Below are 19927 nucleotides of genomic sequence, written 5' to 3'. Positions count from 1 at the left end.
ATCTAACTGTTCTTTGTTCCTCGCCAGCAGTACCAGGTCCGACACGCGGAGGCAGTGGCCACCTGGGAGTTCGGGACTTGGCGGCTCCAGTATTCCCGGGGTCCTGTGGCGGAGGAAGCCGTGTGGTTCCGGTCTTACCTTGGAGAGGCGTCTCCTATCTTCGAGCCTGCCCACACGACACTTTTGTGAATTGACTGTTGTCCATTTCCATGATTGGTTGTATTCGTTGTGCACGTTCACAACAGTAAAGCCTTGTTATTTGACTTTCTCCATTGTCCGTTCATTTGCGCCCCCTGTTGTGGGTCCGTGTACTGACACTTTCCCAACATTACTGCTGTCTTGCTGATGTTCTGCTTTACTCTTGCAGATATTCTCCAGACACCAATCACTCCTGCTACCTTTCTCCACCCACTCTACCCTGCTTGCACTCTCTTCTTCACCTCTCTAAAAGGGGAGATGCTTTTCTTAAAGTAGGTATTCACCACAGTCATTTCCATCCTTCTTGCAAAACCAACTACCATCTGCCCTTCCACATTCCTGTCCTTGATACCATATCTACAGATTACTTCCTCATCGCCTGTGTTCCCTACACCAACATGCCCATTGAAGTCTGCTCCTATCACCACTCTTTCATGCTTGGGAACACTCTCCACCACCTTATCTAACTCACTCCAGTAATCTTCTTTCTCCTTCATCTCGCAACCTACCTGTTGGGCATATACACTGGTGGTTTTCATCAGTGCCCCTTCAATTTCCAACTTCACACTCATCACCCTGTCAGACACTCGCTTAACCTCCAACACACTTTTAACATACTCTTCATTTAAATAACCCCAACACCATTTCTCTTCCTATCCACACCATGATACAACAACTTGAACCCACCACCTATGCTCCTGCTCTTACTTCCCTTCCACTTGGTCTTTTGCACACACAATATGTCTGACTTTATCCTCTCCATCATATCAGCCAGCTCTGTCTCTTCACCTATCAGAATGGCAACATTCAAAGCCCCCACTCTCACTTCCACCCTTTTAGCTTTCCTCTTCTCCCGCTGTCTCTGGATGCATTCTCCTCCTCTTCTTCTTCGCTCAGTAGTAGCCCAAATTTTGCCGGCAACCTGTTGAGCAACAGCAAGGGTGGATTGGCCATTGGGAGTACTGGGATTTTTCACGGTTGGCCGATCAATTATGGGCTGATGGCTGCCCTTTTTTTTAATTTTTTTTTTAATTTTGTTTGTTTGTTTGTTTTTTTGCTGTGCCTTGCCATAATAACTCTCCCGGACCAGGGAGACAGACATGCACTGGCCCACAGAGCTCAGCTGCAGCCTGCAGACACAGCATAGGCCCAGTGGCTTGTCTGTCAAAAGAATACCTGACCCAATTGTGTCCCTGTGATAGGCTACAGAGGCCCAGGAGTACCACCCATGCATGTGCTAGACCCCCCCCCCCCCCCCCCCATCCAGTCACCTTTAATGATGGGCAATTATGATGAGAGAAACAACAAAGCAGAACACGAAAAACAAAGTGAGTCACAAAATGGAGAAAAAAGGTGGTGCAGACAAACAGGGAAAAGAATAAAAAAGCTCTCAGGACTGATGCCGCTAAGAGCAGAAATATTTAGCAGAAATACTGCTGCTGCCATGGAGGTGATACAGGAGCAGGAGGAGATTAGTGGTAGTGCCGATGATAGCAGGTGTGTGCCAGCATGGTGTGGATATAAATGTTATATGTCATATATGTAAATGTTCAGCCTCTCATATAAATGAAAATGCACCCCCCCCCCTTTTCCGGTTGCACCTGCGGGTCCAAGAGAGCAACATACTGTGTAGTCTTCATTTATTTAATTCAAGGCTCCAGAATATAAAGGGATATTGTTCAGTATAGTAGTGTTATTAAGGGCTTGTGTGTTTATATATACTTCAGCGGGCGTGAGTTGACACAGGATCTGCATACGGATTGTAGTGGTGGGCCAGTCTGGACCAAAAACTCCAGGGCTGAATTTTCGCCCGATCCAGCCTTGAGCAATGGCACCAGTGGAGGTCGTTGTTAACCTCGGTCTTGACCAGCATGGAAATTTGATTTGTACTCTGTGTGATTATGTTGGCTTGTTTTACATCGTAAGCCCTTCCTGATGCAACTCCCACACATTTATCTGGTGTAGCAGACCAAATGGTCGAAGCAGACTCTTCAGGCTCCTGCAGAAGATTAATGGTCCTCCAGAACTACTCACTGTAGTCTTGTCATTCCACGAGAACATGCACGGCACAATTTGCTTCAACGCCGCAACATCCAAGGCCTTTCCAGTTAGCAGTGGGGTGAAGCAGGGCTGTGTCCTTGCACCTATGCCTTTCAGGATCTTCTTCTGCATGCTCCTCCAGTATGTCCTAATGGATTGCAGCGGGGGGGGGGGGGGGTGTATATTCATACCAGGGCTGATGGCAAGCTCTTCAACATCACCTGTCTTGACGCCAAGACCAAGGTTTTGGAAGTGAGATGCTCTTTGCCGATGATACAGCCTTGACATCACACACCGAAGGCGGTCTACAGCAACTTGTTAGTCGCCTCTCTCATGCTTGCAAGGAGTTTGGAATGATCATTAGTCTGAAGAAGACAAACGCCATGGTGCAAGGCTCCTCCTAACATTGCCATTGATGGGTACAGCCTGGAAGTCATGAAGCACCTCACATACCATGGATCGACCATCTCCAAATCACTCTGCATTGATGCCGAGTGAGTTGGAGGATTGCGAAGGCAGCAGCGGTAATGGCAAGACTAAGCCACAGTCTGGAACAACTCCACCCTCACGGAGAAGACAAAACCACACGTCTATCACGTTTGCGTGCTCAGCACACTCATGGTAGTGAGGCCTAACACAGAGATGCCCAACACAGAGGTCTTGGAATACGCCAACATGAGCAGCATGTTTGTTTTTGGTGAGATGCACCTTCGTTGGCTTTGCCAATGAAAGGAGAATGGATCTAGGTTGCGTTCCTAAAGATCTACTGTACGGCGAGCTGGCAGAGGACATTCGCTTGGCTGTTCGACTACGCCTGCGCTTCAAGGATGTCTGCAAGAAGGACATAAAAATGTGTAGTATCAATGTCAACATGTGGGAGCAATGGGCAGAGGACCGTGCAGCCTGGTGCCTTATTGTCAAAACAGGTGCACAGATGGCTGAGCAGGAGAGGAACCAAGGCTTTGGGAGCAACGAACCAGGAGGAAGGTGCGACAGCGGCAGCCTCAGCAGGTATCACAGTACACGCTGTTACCTTGTTCCAGACTCTGACTCTGAACCGTAATAGAGAGACCTCTGGTTTATATGCTGAATCCACGGCTCGTTGCAGCTGGTAAGTGGCTTATCGTTCCGGTTAACTCTGATGTGCGGAGGCTGACAGGCTCGTGTGCATGGTGCAGCTTCTTAGTGGGCTTGACCTTTATTTCAAAAACTTCAGCAACACGAACACTCCGCAGCTTCAGGCTGATAGTTAGCTGTAACTTTTGAGGCAAATAAACACTCAGGAAAACTGACCACTGCAGGCTGCACATGCACTTGCATCACAGCCTAACGGAGGAGGCGCTTAAGAGTACTTCATTTCCTATTGGACTGATAAGACATTCGTGCAGGTGCAGATAGACTCTTCAAAAAAAAAAAAAAAAATCAAAACTCTTGGACGCTACATCATTGTCTCCCGCAGACAGATGGATGCTGAGGATCATATATATATATATATATAACGTCAGCAGCAGTTTGTGTACACTCTGGGACTTTGCTCAGAGTGAAGTACACAATGTTTCAAACATTCGGAACAAAGGAGTACTAACGAGTACTTTGTTTTGGGCAGTCTACGTAGCTGTTTCTTTTGATTGGTGTATGTTTGCAGACTGTTCACAGAAGGGTGAAAATCCGTACAGGTATATCATGTGAAATAGCCAAAACCTGAGCTGTTATTAATTCTGTGCAACATGTCCTTTAAGTGCTTGGCTTCTTCATGAGAACTCAGCAGGTGCAGGTGCTGGTAATAACTTTTTTTTTTACTGACGTCCTGAACGCAGCACGCGGGTTTTCTCCGCCTCTTTTGTCTTTGTGGGCGCGGTTTGTGTGCTGTTGGACTAGTCTGTGTGCGCGGGGAGGACGGAGTCAGACACTGTATGGGATATCCTGTTCACCTGTTGGACAGTAGAACTTTGTTTGAATTCGTCTTTTTTAAACTTTATTCAAAGCCTCCACCATGACAGACGCTCTTTTACCAAACGGAATTCAAGACAGCGGCGGAGACAGCAATTATTTCAGAAAGGTGAGGGGGTTTTTTTTGTCCGTCGCTAATGTCCGCATACGTGATGTGCGCACAGTGAAGTGAGCTCTCACTCCGCTTCAATTTACCTTCTTGCCAAAGTGGTTTTTGAAAAACGACACATACAATTATGTGACTACAAAAAAGCGCAGACAAGCGCAAATAGTTTTCACAATAAAACTAAAAGTAATGCGAATTTTGCACTGTGCTGTGGAAAAGTTTTCGGCACTCTGTGGGAAAAGATAATGTCTCTGTGTTTATATGTCATCGTATAAAAAGAAGAGAGCATCAGCATTTCAACAAAAATCAAGTGCAATATGATCTGCTCTAGTCAAGAAAATAATACGTTTTCACATTACAAACCTCGTTTTTGAATTATATATATTTGATATTTTGCTGCGAATTTGTTGATATAAATTATTTTGAAATAATAATAATAATAGCTATGATGAGAACAAGAGCAATGCATTTAAAAGTGCATATAATATAAAATTTGCGCAAACACTACAGGTTAAAACAAAACAACAAAAAAACCCATTACACAATAAAAAAAAACTAATGTATTGTTTCTAAAATTGCTACACAAACAGTTGTTATTAAAGACAATTACTGATAATTCTGTTAGTCATAAATAATTGTATAAACTTTTACACAATGTTAACACATCATATGAAGTACCTTATGTACCTTTAAGGTAAGATAAATGGACTTTTGTGTTTAATTGTCACATGATATTGATTCACTTGATATTAACCTCCCAAGCACAACTCTTCCAAAGCCATTTGATGGATTTAAGTAAAATTTTACACAGTGGTAGCACACCCTATGAAGATGTGCATGAAGAAAAACAGTTCTCATCAGACATCTTAGCTCCTCCTAAGTTGCTTTATGAAATTCAGTGAAACATCAAACAAGGGCAGCATGTCGTATGTGCACAAAGGAAAATGAATTCTGGTCATCTGTCTTCAAGCGGAGCTAATTAGACTTCCAAGAAAAAAACACCTTGCATTTGTCAATTACATGTACAGCATTTGACCTGTTTAATTGAGGTATTTCACCACAAAAGATTTACGAATGCTGCTATATTCCCGAGTAGGTATTTCAGTGTCATCAGCTGTTGAGCTACCAATCTAGAGGCCTAGATTTGGTTTGTGCATTGTCCCAGTTCATCCAGTTGTAAGGATACCAGCCTAGGCTGTTGAAGTAAAGGCCCTTTGACACTTGCATGACTTTGATCCATGCACTTGCATGCACATCGTCGTGATGATCTTACCTGTTGTGTTCCCAGCTGGACGCCGTGCTTTGTTCCACTGGCTGCCATGCGTCGGCTGCTGGACGTCGGACATTGTCATGGCTTGGTAAAACAGTTGCATGTTCTTTCCTTCTTGTGTGCAGCTGTAAAAGTATGTTTATGATAGATTTAACATCTCGTTATAATCGTTTTGTGAGCTTACTCGCAAATGCTTATATTTCTTAATAAATATTAACAGTCTATTTTTTTTTACCTGTAACAATTTTAGATCCAAAGCTATTCCATTAGTTTTAGGTGTAGTAATTTAGAGCTGTGCAAAATTTCTGAAGGTTTTTTTTTTAAAATCTGGTTTAAAACCATCTTTAAGCAACTTAAAGTAGTTTGTTCTTAGTACTTTATAAAACTAGACTTTCTCTTAATTTAGACAGATTAATGAAATTTTAAGATACACTGACAAATTTGATATGTGGTTGAAACCGGTTTGAAACATATTTGAAGTGTTGAAAAGCATGACACTATGTAACGAAATGGTCTATAATATTTTTATAGGATGCTTAAATTAGTCAAAAAAGTTCTGAAATAAAACTGCAGTGGAGCAAATCCTCACATTTTAAAGAACAGAATAAACAAAACAGGATTCTGTATAAACCGTAAATGATTTAATTTTACTTTAAACATTATTTAATCAGGTTAGTCCCATTGAGATCAAAATCTCTTTTGCAAGGGAGACCTGGACAGTTATAAAGTTTCCAGTTCACCTAACCTGCTTGTTTTTTGAATCTGGGAGGAAATCAGAGCACCCATAGGAAACCCATGCAAACACGGGGAGAACATTCAAACTCCACACAGAAAGGACATAGGTGGGAATTGATCCCATGACCTTCTTGGTGTGAGGCAACAGTGCTGACCACTAAGTCACCGTGCTGCCATTTGCAATTTGTAAGTGACAGAGCTGACTTTTTTTTCCAGTCAATTGACTAATTGATTAATCAGCTAATTATTTCACCTCTAACTGATCTGTCTCAACCCCAGCAGTGCTGTCAGCTTCAGGTGTGTGTGTGTGTGTGTGTGTGTGTGTGTGTGTGTGTGTGTGTGTGTGTGTGTGTGTGTGTGTGTGTGTGTGTGTGTGTGTGTATGTTATTCCAAGAATAGCTTTATCTCCTGCAGTGGCTGATAGTGGGATGGAATGAAAAGGCAGTAACCAAACATCCCATATTTAACTATCGCTTCTGTTTCCCGTTGGCAATTAGACATGGTGGTGATTGACAGTTGGGCGGGGGGGCTATGGATATGTGATTTCCCAAAAACATAGCAGAGGCCATTAGAGCCCTGACCTTTGGCTTCTTTACTGTTGACGTACTGATAATTTGAGGCAGAGGCTTCACTCAGGATAATGGTATTATTGAAACAGTCGGAACTGATATTATTAACTGTTCACACTGTAGATGACCTGCTGATCAAGATGAGCATTTGTCAACTTCTCTAACTAGGGTGGAGTTACTGGTTTGAGTCTGTGAGAAAGGTGCTTTTGACAGTGGATGTGTTTAGGTGTGTGCCATGTCTCATTCTGCTACATTTGAACCAGTGATCTCATTTGGTGTGTTTTTATAAACAAGAATTTTTAGATCTCAGCAGGCCCTTTGTGTCCTTCAGTCCCCCCGAATCCCTTTCTGAACGCTGTCTGGACTTCGGCTCTGTGCTGCACTTCCTGTGTCTATAAAAAAGAAGTCAGTGGGAGCCAATGTCTGGTGCTTCTGCAGAACCTTTCCTTTATACTGTTACACAGATTTTCAGGCAACTTTTCTCTCTTATTCTCACCTTTCTAGGCTTTTTTTGCTGTTTCATGAGAACATCTACTACCCCTTCTTGGTCTCGTACAGCTTGCACATTTGCTGTAACCACAGACTAACGAGTTGTGCGTGCTCGTAATTTTCGTAACGTTAAAGATATTTGCAATTTGGAAACTGTTTGGTTGACTTGCAACATAGTGGTGCCAACTCTAGCTTTGCTTCCATTTTGTTGCTGCCCTCGTTCTCTTGGGTGAAGATGAGCTTCATGATTTACAAGCCCTCTCTGGGTCCTGCGGCCCACTGGGGAGCTGTTGCGGCTCAGGGCTTCCATCCCAACCAGCCGCCGCTTCACCTCCAGCTGGCTGACGTCCGACTGGGCGATTGCAGGATGGAAACATGGCAGCACAAAAAGCAGAATCTGCATGTTTTTTAAAATGTTTCTTCTCCTTTATCCAGCAAGAGCATTGACGTAGCATCCGGCCAGAGGCTCTCTGTATGCCAGACCACAGACACAAATTGACAACATGTGTCTGGGTTCACAGACCAGCCTCGCTCTCTCAAGTTGTAGGCACAGTAAGTTTTCCTCAGCAGAGTTTCTGTTGGTGGAAAGAGACACATAAGAAATGCTGTCCTGAGTAACTAACGTTGAGCTGATTGCGTAGATTACACGTTTTTAAGATGCCCCTCTTTTTAAAAAAAAAGAAAAGCAAAAATCTTCCTGGTATCTCCATGACAACCAAACATGTCTTTTGTGTTGTCAGACTGTATTTGGAAGTATAAACAACCTGTTGTGTTGCTGATCTAACAGTGCTGCTACTTTGGGATGTGGGCAAATAGAGTATTATACAAATAATGAATGTTTATGAGTTCAATGGTACAAATATTTCATGAAGTGAAAGATGGAATGTACCATCTTTCACTTCATGAAATATTTGTACCATTGAACTCATAAACATTCATTATTTGTTTTATATAATGGTGAAAATAGATCCTTGTCATTGGATATTTCAGTAATTTATAAACAACAGAAAAGGGACTTACATTTTCCTGTTCCTCACTGGTGCTTAACCCTCTGGGGTCCGAGGGCATTTTTTTGGACAGTTCACTCGCCTGCCATAAATGTTTTATTATTGCTGTTAACAGCTCTCCCTGCATCCCATAATCATGTTTTATGTCTCTTTTTTTCAGGACAACCTGTGCTTTCATAATATATATGCTTTGTTGTGTTTTATAAGTGTAATAAAGGTTTACAATCAAATATAAGGAAGGAAAATGTAAAGCGGAAAATAATTTTCCACACACATTTATTCAAAACATACAGCAAACTATAATAAACAACTGTTTTGACACTTTATAAAGGTAATTTGAGGTCTTGTGTGAAAGACTGTACAATAAAAAGGTTCAAACAATAAACACAAATGCACATTTTGAACAATATATACAAAATGGTCTATGTGTTTTTTTTTTTGTCTTCATGGTAAAAGCAACAGAGTTCTCCAGTAACATTCACATGCAAACTAGTGGAGCAATCCTGGTAGTTACACACTCTTTGTTTGAGCACGTGAGATTGTCATCAGAGGCTCTCCGTCTGCTCCTGCTTTCACTGATTGCTGTGCGTAATGGCGCAGGGCGCATTGAGTATGTACTAATAGTATGTACTCATTGGAGCACCCAGGGGGCTATTCAAATGGGCCATCTAGTAACATATCACTCCTGAAAATGATCTTTGGCTTTTCACGTGAGGTGAATCTGCCCTACGATTGGATTTTGGAAAACCGTGTGACGGTGAACCAATTCCAGTTGGACACTCACATTGCGCACGTCATCGCACAGCTTCTATGAAGAGTACAAAGATGGCCAGTGGCTGGCTCGAAAGTCCATGGAGTTACCTTTTCAGCAAAAAAAGTAAGTTTCTCTCATATCATTAAAAAGTTATTTATAATTTAGTAAAGCTTGGTCTTTGGCCCCAGAGGGTTAACAGACCAACACGAACTTTAAATAGGAGTCCAAAATTATTCTCAGTAGTCCATGATGCCTTCCACTGACTTTGTGTACAGACTGCCATCTGCTTTCCTCACTCCAGCCAAAAATCACGTCAGACATTTGTCCAGCATTTCATCCTAACAGCTCTTCGTGCCTCCTTGACAGCTTACAGTATAGTGGGTATGTTTTTTTTGAGTTAGAAGAATTAGCAGCGTCAATTAGCTCTTTGTAATCGTCATTTGCCAGCAAAACAAACTCCACTAAGTTTAGCTAAGTGCCGCCGCCTGTAGTGTGAGCATGCTTTGGTGGTCGGACGTACAATAGCATATTTCATATAACACCAAAATTGCATTATAAAAAAGAACTATTGCACAGTCAATGAAACACACGGCAAATGGTACGAATAATCCATGACACATGACATACAACCCACCAATCATATGAGAAGGATCCACTCAGCCGTTATATAATAACAGTTATTCTTTCTGGATGATTTCTAATTTATGTTGACCAAATACAAATTATTTTTTGTGACAAAATATAACAAAAAGCCAACAGACATATTTATGTGGGATAAGGAGTTCAAATTTGGTGAGTAAAGTGGGCAGTCCTTCGAGGGTCTTGATGAAACCTTATCTTATCTGAGTTGCTCCTGTTTGAGACGTTCAGATCAGATTTGATATCATAAGCACCAGAAAAAGTGACTGACGTGTGCGCCTACGGAGTGTGTTTCTGTGTCTCACTTCCTGTCTTGTGGGCGGTGAGGAATGAAATCAGAGGGAAAACAAGATGCAGAGATTTTTGGGTTAAAGTGACAAGTTTATTGTCCAGGAAAGCATATGCTTAACAAACCATGTAATCACAAGAGTTCAGTTCAAACCTGTATAAGAAGAATGGTGATTGACATCGTGGATTGTGTTTCTGCCCCAAAATATTGTCATGTTGTGGTCTTTTGACTGGTTTGTTCACCTACCGTTCTAGTCCTAATTTAGAAACAGAGTTACTGACTGAGTCAAGACTTTGGAATGCTTCCACAGGCTGAAGTTTCAAAGGTACTGCATGTCTTAAAAAAAACAGAGAACATTCTGGTAGTTACTACTATGGTTACCATCTATGACTCGCCATTCTCGTGTGCTTAAACATTACGTCAAAGCAACGTCTGTCATAAATGACGTGCAGTGACTCCACACCCTCTCCAGCATTAATGTCCTCGCTTTGTTTTTCTGTCAACAATAACTACTGCTGGATGTGACTGGGCCATGCCCTCAGCTGTCATGATGCCAGAGAGGTGTTCATTTGTATAAATGGTTACTGATTAGAATTTCAGAATTATCTGTCTTCTTGACATTTGAACACCTACGTTGCTGCAGCAGATTTGTTACAGATTGTGTTTGTCGCTCAAAATGTTAAATCTGGTGTGAACTTTGTGACAACCATGTGGCCTGTTAACTTTGTTTTTCAAACAGTTACATTGCCATGTCTGTTTCTTGCCTTGTCCTCAAATGATGCTCAAGATGATCTACAGCGATGACCATTCCCAAACTTAAGAAGGCCCACCTGGACCATCAGTCACAGTTTTGATGGGCACATGAGGTTAAGATGAAGTATTGTATTTTTTATATATATATATATATATATATATATATATATATATATATATATATATATATATATATATATATATATTAAATGTTAAAATAAATCAAATTAATAAAGAATAACATAATTAAAATCCCATGTATGTTTTATTTCCTCAGCTTACCTTTTTTTAAAAACACTCCTGAATATTTGTGTGTAACATTAAACTTTAATACAAAATTGAAAATCAAATACAATTTTATTTATTGTTAATGACCTCAAGGCCAGTTGCAATACCTTCACAATTCATCTGGCATCTGTGGTAACCACACTTTGAGAATTACAGATGTACTGGACGACTAGACAGACAGAAGGGTCCAGCATAAAAGAACTCAGGGCATAACTCTTTTATTTTACATCATAATTTGGGGTGCAATAAATTATGTAGACAGTAATCTGTGGTTAATGTTTAATTTGAAATCAAATGTTAGCTAATAAAAATATAACTCATAAATGTGGGTTGCATAAGTATGTTCACCCTGTCATATGGCACAACTGCATTACCACTTTTGTACCACCCCTGCTTTAGTTAAGTCAGGGAATTGATACAAGAAAGATTCCCTCATGACACACATCTGGTCTTCACTTTTTGAGGTACAGTAGATTGTACACACCCAGACACAGAGGTCGTCATGCCTTTCACATCTCTCCAAAATTTTGAACTGTTAGCGTCTTAGTGTTTTTATTCTATTTTATTATTTATTTAATGTTTTATCCCATTTTATCCCATCCCAAGCTCCTCGATGGCAAGGCTCCTGGGGTGGATGAAATCCGTCCTGAGTACCTTAAGTCTCTGGATGTTGTGGGACTGTCTTGGCTGGCATGCCTCTGCAACATCGCGTGGCGATCGGGGACAGTGCCTCTGGATTGGCAGACCGGGGTGGTGGTCCCTCTGTTTAAGATGGGGGGCCGGAGGGTGTGTTCCAACTATAGGGGGAATCACACTCCTCAGCTTCCCTGGTAAGGTCTATTCCAGAGTACTGGAGAGGAGAATTCGACCGATGGTCGAACCTCGGATTCAGGAGGAGCAGTGTGGTTTTCATCGTGGTCGCGGCACACTGGACCAGCTCTACACGCTCCATCGGGTGCTCGAGGGTTCATGGGAGTTCGCCCAACCAGTCCACATGTGTTTTGTGGATCTGGAGAAGGCATTCGACCGTGTCCCTCGGGGCACCCTGTGGGGGGTGCTCCGGGAGTACGGGGTCCGGGGTCCTTTGCTAAGGGCTATCCGGTCCCTATACGACCGCAGCAGGTTCGCATTGCCGGTAGTAAGTCAAACCTGTTTCCAGTGCTTGTTGGACTCCGCCAGGGCTGCCCTTTGTCACCGGTTCTGTTCATTATTTTTATGGACAGAATTTCTAGGCGCAGCCAGTGTGTAGAGGGGGTCTGGTTTGGGAACCACAGAATCTTGTCTCTGCTGTTTGGGGACGATGTGGTTCTGTTGGCTTTGTCAAATCAGGACCTTCAGCATGCACTGGGGCAGTTTGCAGCCGAGTGTGAAGCGTCCGGGATGAAAATCAACACCTCCAAATCCAAGGCCATGGTTCTCGACCGGAAAAAGGTGCTTTGCCCTCTTCAGGTCGGTGGAGTGTCCTTGCCTCAAGTGGGGGAGTTTAAGTATCTCGGGGTCTTGTTCACGAGTGAGGGACGGATGGAGCGTGAGATCGATAGACGGATCGGTGCAGCATCTGCAGTGATGTGGTCGCTGTGTCTGACCTTCGTGGTGAAGAGAGAGCTGAGTAGGGGGGGAAAGCTCTTGATTTACCGATCGATCTACGTTCCGATCCTCACCTATGGTCAAGAGATTTGGCTCATGACCAAAAGAACGAGATCGCGAGTACAAGCGGCCGAGATGAGTTTCCTCCGCAGGGTGGCTGGGGGCTCCCTTAGAGATAGGGTGAGGAGCTCGCTCACTCGGGAGGAGCTCGGAGTCGAGCCGCTGCTCCTCCACTTCGAAAGGAGTCAGTTGAGGTGGCTCTGGCATCTTTTCCGGATACCCCCTGGACGCCTCGCTGGAGAGGTGTTCCGGGCACGTCCCACTGGGAGGAGGCCCCGGGGAAGACCCAGGACACGCTGGAGGGACTACATCTCTCGGCTGGCTTGAGAACGCCTTGGGGTTCCCCCGGAGGAGCTGGGAGAGGTGTGTGTGGTTCGGGAGATCTGGGCGGCTTTGCTTGAGCTGCTGCCCCCGCGACCCGACTCCGGATAAAGCGGAAGAAAATGGATGGATGGATGTTTTATCCCATTTTCCTGGCTGTCTTATCATAAGACTTTCTGTTTTTAATCTCTTGTTGATCTTTTTTTCCCTGTAGCACTTTAAGATTTTTATTAATGAAAGGTGCATTATAAACAAACTTATTATTATTATTATTGTTATTATCTTGTAAGCTCCACTTTTTGGGCCTGCACATTTGAAGCTTTCAAACATATGGGCTTTAAAAAACTATTTCAAGTAGTAGTAGTATATCTTTAACCACTTTAACCCCAGTAGGTTATTTAAAGTAAATCAGAAAAGCAACACCTTGATAAATTACAATAATTGATTATCAAAATATTCTGATGGTTATTTTCTTTTACTTGATTTTATATTACTAATTATCTCAGATCTGCAGTATTTGCTCTATCTGTTAAGTTGAGCTCGTTAAGCTTGTGATGTTTACCTTTTCTGGTTGCTTTCATGATGTTACAGTTGGAACTCATTATGTCCATCTGAGTGACCTCCAGCTGAGTAAATAACCATATTGTAAAATATGTCAGACTTGAACTTGTTTACTTAGGTGATTGGTCCGTGTGCATCGTGCACCTTTTTGTTGTGCACTGTGTGACTTCAGATTTGTTGACCGTACCTCTGCTGCACAATGAGTCAGTTGCTGTGTAGGTAGTTTATCTGGTTCACTGTGAATGACGACCTGTTGACACACTGAGGCTGTGCCCGTGATAGAGACAAGGACAAAGCACATATGGTGGGAGACGCCACATCCAAATTTAATTGTTTTTTTTCAAGGTAGCAATGATTCACAAAGTCACAGCATTCACTTTTAAAGAAAATCTACATATCTTCAGTTAGGACAGATGTTTTGAGTGAATACAGCGTCTTGTCACCTGTGGGGTGTTGTGGACTGTTTGGGCATTTTGTGAGCATTAGCAGTTTTTAAAAAATGAGTATGAGAAAATGAAAAGGTCAGACAAGCAGAGGTGGTTTTGCTGTGCTCTAGACCTAGGCTTTTGAAATTAAACTGACAGGCTAATGTCAAGCTACGTGCAGCGTCATCCAAACCTGTTCCTAATTTCTATCATGCATGTGATTACAGCATTTATTGGTTTTGAGTTAGATGATATCCTCATTCACTTAGTACACTTTAGAGGGTACATGTCTAGGCTTTGACAAAAGCCTAGGTAATAAAAGTGTAAATATGAAAAGCTTTGTTGGTTTTGTTAAGTTACCGTCTGCTCTGACATCTGTTATAAATAATATATCCAGCAGGAACACCAGTATAACAATCAGAGAGACTAAACTGCGACTGTTATGAGACCAGCTACTACAGTAGTGGTGTAATGGATCTTAGTATATCTGTACAGCCCACATTTCAGTGTGCATGTGAACCTGGTGTAAAATTTGTGCCAAATCAACACCTGATTTGGCACTGGGTAATCCTGAGTGAGTAGCACATTTCTAAGCTCAGAGCTTTAAAAGTGAAGAAATTTAAATCAACTACACATTGACTAAGAGTTTGCACAACAAACTTTTAAATTAGCTGAAATGACAGACAGTTAGCAGCACTGTAGCTTAGTGGTTAGCACTGTTGCCTCACAGCATGAAGGTCCTGGGATCGATTCCCACCTGTGGCCTTTGTGTGTGGAGTTTGCATGTTTCCCCTGTGTTTTTGTGGGTTCCCTCTGGGTGCTCTGGCTTCCTCTCGCATCCAAAGACATGCAGGTTAGGTGGATTGGACATTTTTAATTGTCCGTAGGTGTGTGTACGGGTGTGAATGTGTTTGTCTAGCTATATGTGGCCCTGCGACAGACTGGCCTCCTGTTCAGAGTGTACCACGACCTATGACTGCTGGGATAGGCTCCAGCCCCCATGACCCTTACTTGGAGTAAGTGGTTGAAGTTGTGTGACAAAGACAGTTGAATAAATTACGTAATGTAAGACATGAGTTCACTCATTTTGCGTTTGTTTGTTTTCATTCAGTGTCACATTTTGTTGTTGAAATGTTTTAATTAACATAAAAGGCAGCCCTTGACATCATGTTTTAAAGATGACCCAACACATTGCGTTGTATTTTCCTGTCCAGTGAGTTGATGTCTGTGGGTGAGTGAGGAGTAGAGACAGAGAGAAGGATGAAGAGAGTGAGAGAAGAAACTCATTGAACTGTAATTCTGGTACATTTTTGTACTCATGGTACATTTATCTAAACATTATCTAAAGTCTCTGAAACAGAGTACAGACATTTACAGTGATAACATGGTGAATTGTGCAGATGGTCAGCATTTTATTCATAAAAAACTCATCCTGAGTGTCTTTTTAATGGTAGAAAAAGTTTATGTACAGTCTATAAGTGTTGTGTACACAGAGATAATGTGGTGATGGCGTTATGATCACGCTGATGTGTTTGTTTCTGTCTTTCTTTGTCTCAGGGTTGTAACCCTTTTGCCCAAACTGGACGAAGTAAACTGCAGAATAAGCGAGCCACTTTGAACCAGCAGATCATCAAAGAGATGAGACTGAGAAACGGAGCAGAAAACCTGCTGAAGTAAGATAACTTGTATTTATTACTTTATTTGATGAGGAAATACCTATATATACGTCACACTGGAGTATAAGTCACACATTTGTTCTCTATTATTAGCGCTTTAATTTGGGATTTTTGTGTATTGTTGTTGTGTACTTGTTATTATTGGCATATATTCTTTTATTAATAGAGTTTATTTATTTAGTATTTTCTTTCCTGGAAAAGTTCTATAGAAATAGTCATTATTAGTAATAGCATGTAATTTGTGTAAGTTGCACCAGAGTATACATTGGACACAGCCCCCCCGCCACCCCAAACTAGTTACAAAATGTATACTCCAGAAAATATAGTAATTGTGTTATTCATTTGCATAAACCATACATGTATCTACATACATGAATATACAACCCCAATTCCAGTGAAGTTGGGACATTGTGTGAAATGTAAATAAAAACAGAATACAATGATTTGCAAATCCTCTTCAACTTATATTCAGTTGAATACACCACAAAGACAAGATATTTAATGTTCAAACTGATAAACTTTATTGTTTTTGTGAAAATATTTGCTCATTTTGAAATGGATGCCTGCAACACGTTTCAAAAAAGGTGGTACAGTGATATGTTTACCACTGTTTTACATCATCTTTCCTTCTAACAACACTCAATAAGCATTTGGGAACTGAGGACACTAATTGTTGAAGCTTTGTAGGTGGAATTCTTTCCCATTCTTGCTTGATGTACGACTTCAGTTGTTCAACAGTTTGGGGTCTCCGTTGTCGTATTTTGCACTTTATAATGTGCCACACATTTTCAATGGGCGACAGGTCTGGACTGCAGGCAGGCCAGTCTAGTAAATGCACTCTTTTACTACAAAGCCACGTTGGTGTAACACGTGCAGAATGTGGCTTGGTAATGTCTTGCTGAAATAAGCGGGGACGTCCCTGAAAAAAACGTTGCTTGTATGCAGCATGTGTTGCTCCAAAACCTGGATGTAACTTTCAGCATTGATGGTGCCATCACAGATGTGTAAGTTGGGCACTAACACCCCCCCATAAAATCACAGATGCTGGCTTTTGAACTTTGCGCTGGTAACAGTCTGAATGGTCTTTTTCCTCTTTTGTGCGGAGGACACGACGTCCATGATTTCCAAAAACAATTTGAAATGTGGACTCATCAGACCACAACACACTTTTCCACTTTGCGTCTGTCCATTTCAAATGAGCTCGGGCCCACAGAGGGCGGCGGTGTTTCTGGATGTTGTTGATGTATGGCTTTCGCTTTGCATGGTAGAGTTTTAACTTGCATTTGTAGATGTAGCGACAAACTGTGTTTACTGACAATGGTTTTCTGAAGTGTTCCTGAGCCCACGCGGTAAGATCCTTTACACAGTGATGTCTGTTTTAATGCAGTGCTGCCTGAGGAATCGACGGTCATGGGCATTCAGTGTTGGTTTTCGGCCTTGCAGCTTAAGCCCCTTTCACACCGGGGCTGCTCCCAGTTGCTTCCTGTGGTGTCATGACGATGCAGGAATATCTGCGTCAGGTGCGTGCAGCAGGGGGCAGAGAGGAGGTGAGAACGCAGCCTGCAGGTTCTCTGCACAGAGAAGTCAGAGTGCACAGTTTAGCTGCAGACAGACTGTGCACTCTGACTTCTCTTCTAGTTTATATTTGTTCTTGTGCAGAGCTGCAGGGCTGCGCTCTGAGATCTGTTATAGTTTATCTTTTCTCCTTTTACCGTGAGATGCATGCGTGCATGTGCGCGAACGAACCGTCCGTGAGCAAATGTGGAGATGTCTGGAGTTCTACTTGATGTTGACATGCCCTGTCTCTGGCAATCAATCTGTGAGCAGGACTTATGTCCTTTTTTGTCCTTTTTTAACTGTGATGAGAGAGTTTGAGCAGAGAACAAGGAAGTAATGCCTGCAGTCAGACAGTTTTTTTTTCTTTTAATTGTTCACATGTGTGCGCTTGAACGAACCGTCCGTGAGTGGAATAGAGATGTCCAGAATTTTTACTGGATGTCTCTGGCAATCAGTCTGTGAGCAGTACTTTTAGGGATTTTATTTAAACACATTTGTGAGAGAAGAAGCTGCTGCTACCTCACAGTGCCTCTCTTCACCAGACAGCTCCACACAGAGAAGGAGCTGAGCTGCAATCAGCATTTTTTTCCTGTGGTCTTTTTCTTTTGTTTTGTTTTTCAGCGTGTAGTTTTTACTGCATTGAGTACACTGTATAAAAACAATCCTGCGTGATTTATACTGTGAGAACAATGGAACACAGCAGGAATCATAAAATGACGTCAGGTAACGTCGTCTTGTGAGGGCGTGGCTTCCGAGTCACGCTGAGTAACGCATCTTTGCACCTACTTGCGCTGGAACCACTTCCTTTCTGCCTCGAGCTCAGGATGCCAAAAACATTAAACAGGTTTAATTTTTAGGCGTTCGGCTTGCTTCCTCCTTTGCGCCCCTCGCGCTGTTGTGGCGCCGAGCTGCATCGTCTCGGCACTGAGTTGCTTCCATGTGGCATCGTCATAATGATGCACAGCGCAACTGGGAGCACCCCTGGTGTGAAAGGGGTTTTACGTGTCGAAAGTTCTCCAGATTCTCTGAATATTCTGATTATATTATCAATCAATCAATCAATTTTTTTTATATAGCGCCAAATCACAACAAACAGTTGCCCCAAGGCGCTTTATATTGTAAGGCAAGGCCATACAATAATTATGTAAAACCCCAACGGTCAAAACGACCCCCTGTGAGCAAGCACTTGGCTACAGTGGGAAGGAAAAACTCCCTTTTAACAGGAAGAAACCTCCAGCAGAACCAGGCTCAGGGAGGGGCAGTCTTCTGCTGGGACTGGTTGGGGCTGAGGGAGAGAACCAGGAAAAAGACATGCTGTGGAGGGGAGCAGAGATCGATCACTAATGATTTAATGCAGAGTGGTGCATACAGAGCAAAAACAGAAAGAAACAGTGCATCATGGGAACCCCCCAGCAGTCTACGTCTATAGCAGCATAACTAAGGGATGGTTCAGGGTCACCTGATCCAGCCCTAACTATAAGCTTTAGCAAAAAGGAAAGTTTTAAGCCTAATCTTAAAAGTAGAGAGGGTGTCTGTCTCCCTGATCTGAATTGGGAGCTGGTTCCACAGGAGAGGAGCCTGAAAGCTGAAGGCTCTGCCTCCCATTCTACTCTTACAAACCCTAGGAACTACAAGTAAGCCTGCAGTCTGAGAGCGAAGCGCTCTATTGGGGTGATATGGTACTACGAGGTCCCTAAGATAAGATGGGACCTGATTATTCAAAACCTTATAAGTAAGAAGAAGAATTTTAAATTCTATTCTAGAATTAACAGGAAGCCAATGAAGAGAGGCCAGTATGGGTGAGATATGCTCTCTCCTTCTAGTCCCCGTCAGTACTCTAGCTGCAGCATTTTGAATTAACTGAAGGCTTTTTAGGGAACTTTTAGGACAACCTGATAATAATGAATTACAATAGTCCAGCCTAGAGGAAATAAATGCATGAATTAGTTTTTCAGCATCACTCTGAGACAAGACCTTTCTGATTTTAGAGATATTGCGTAAATGTAAAAAAGCAGTCCTACATATTTGTTTAATATGCGCTTTGAATGACATATCCTGATCAAAAATGACTCCCAAGATTTCTCACAGTATTACTAGAGGTCAGGGTAATGCCATCCAGAGTAAGGATCTGGTTAGACACCATGTTTCTAAGATTTGTGGGGCCAAGTACAATAACTTCAGTTTTATCTGAGTTTAAAAGCAGGAAATTAGAGGTCATCCATGTCTTATGTCTGTAAGACAATCCTGCAGTTTAGCTAATTGGTGTGTGTCCTCTGGCTTCATGGATAGATAAAGCTGGGTATCATCTGCGTAACAATGAAAATTTAAGCAATACCGTCTAATAATACTGCCTAAGGGAAGCATGTATAAAGTGAATAAAATTGGTCCTAGCACAGAACCTTGAGGAACTCCATAATTAACTTTAGTCTGTGAAGAAGATTCCCCATTTACATTTATATTATGGACTATAGAGTATGGAATCCCTAAATTCCTTGCAGTTGACCATTGAGAAACATTGTTCTTAAACTGTTGGACTGTTTTTTCATGCAGTTGTTCACAAAGTGGTGATCCTCGCCACATCTTTGCTTGTGAATGGCTGAGCCTTTTGGGGATGCTCCTTTTATACCCAATCATGACACTCACCTGTTTCCAA

At 42.3% G+C, this 19927-nt stretch overlaps 1 protein-coding gene across 3 annotated transcripts in view; it reads left to right on the top strand.

The window, feature by feature from the left end:
* Positions 1-4115: 4115 nt before the first annotated feature.
* rhpn2 (rhophilin, Rho GTPase binding protein 2) overlaps positions 4116-19927 on the top strand; it is a 116920-nt gene continuing 101108 nt past the window's right edge. The window contains exons 1-3 of one of the 3 annotated variants that reach the window (XM_034185253.1): positions 4162-4297; positions 5583-5652; positions 15599-15714. In XM_034185253.1, the coding sequence (XP_034041144.1) occupies positions 5614-5652; positions 15599-15714 (155 nt within the window). In that variant the 5' untranslated portion in view covers positions 4162-4297; positions 5583-5613. Of the gene's footprint in view, positions 4298-5582; positions 5653-15598; positions 15715-19927 lie in introns of all 3 variants that reach the window. The other 2 variants (XM_034185262.1, XM_034185246.1) reach the window with 2 other exon arrangements.

Source organism: Thalassophryne amazonica, chromosome 2 (genome assembly GCF_902500255.1).
Source record: "Thalassophryne amazonica chromosome 2, fThaAma1.1, whole genome shotgun sequence".
In the NCBI taxonomy this organism is placed as follows: domain Eukaryota; kingdom Metazoa; phylum Chordata; class Actinopteri; order Batrachoidiformes; family Batrachoididae; genus Thalassophryne; species Thalassophryne amazonica.
This window is presented reverse-complemented; position numbering and strand designations above follow the sequence as displayed.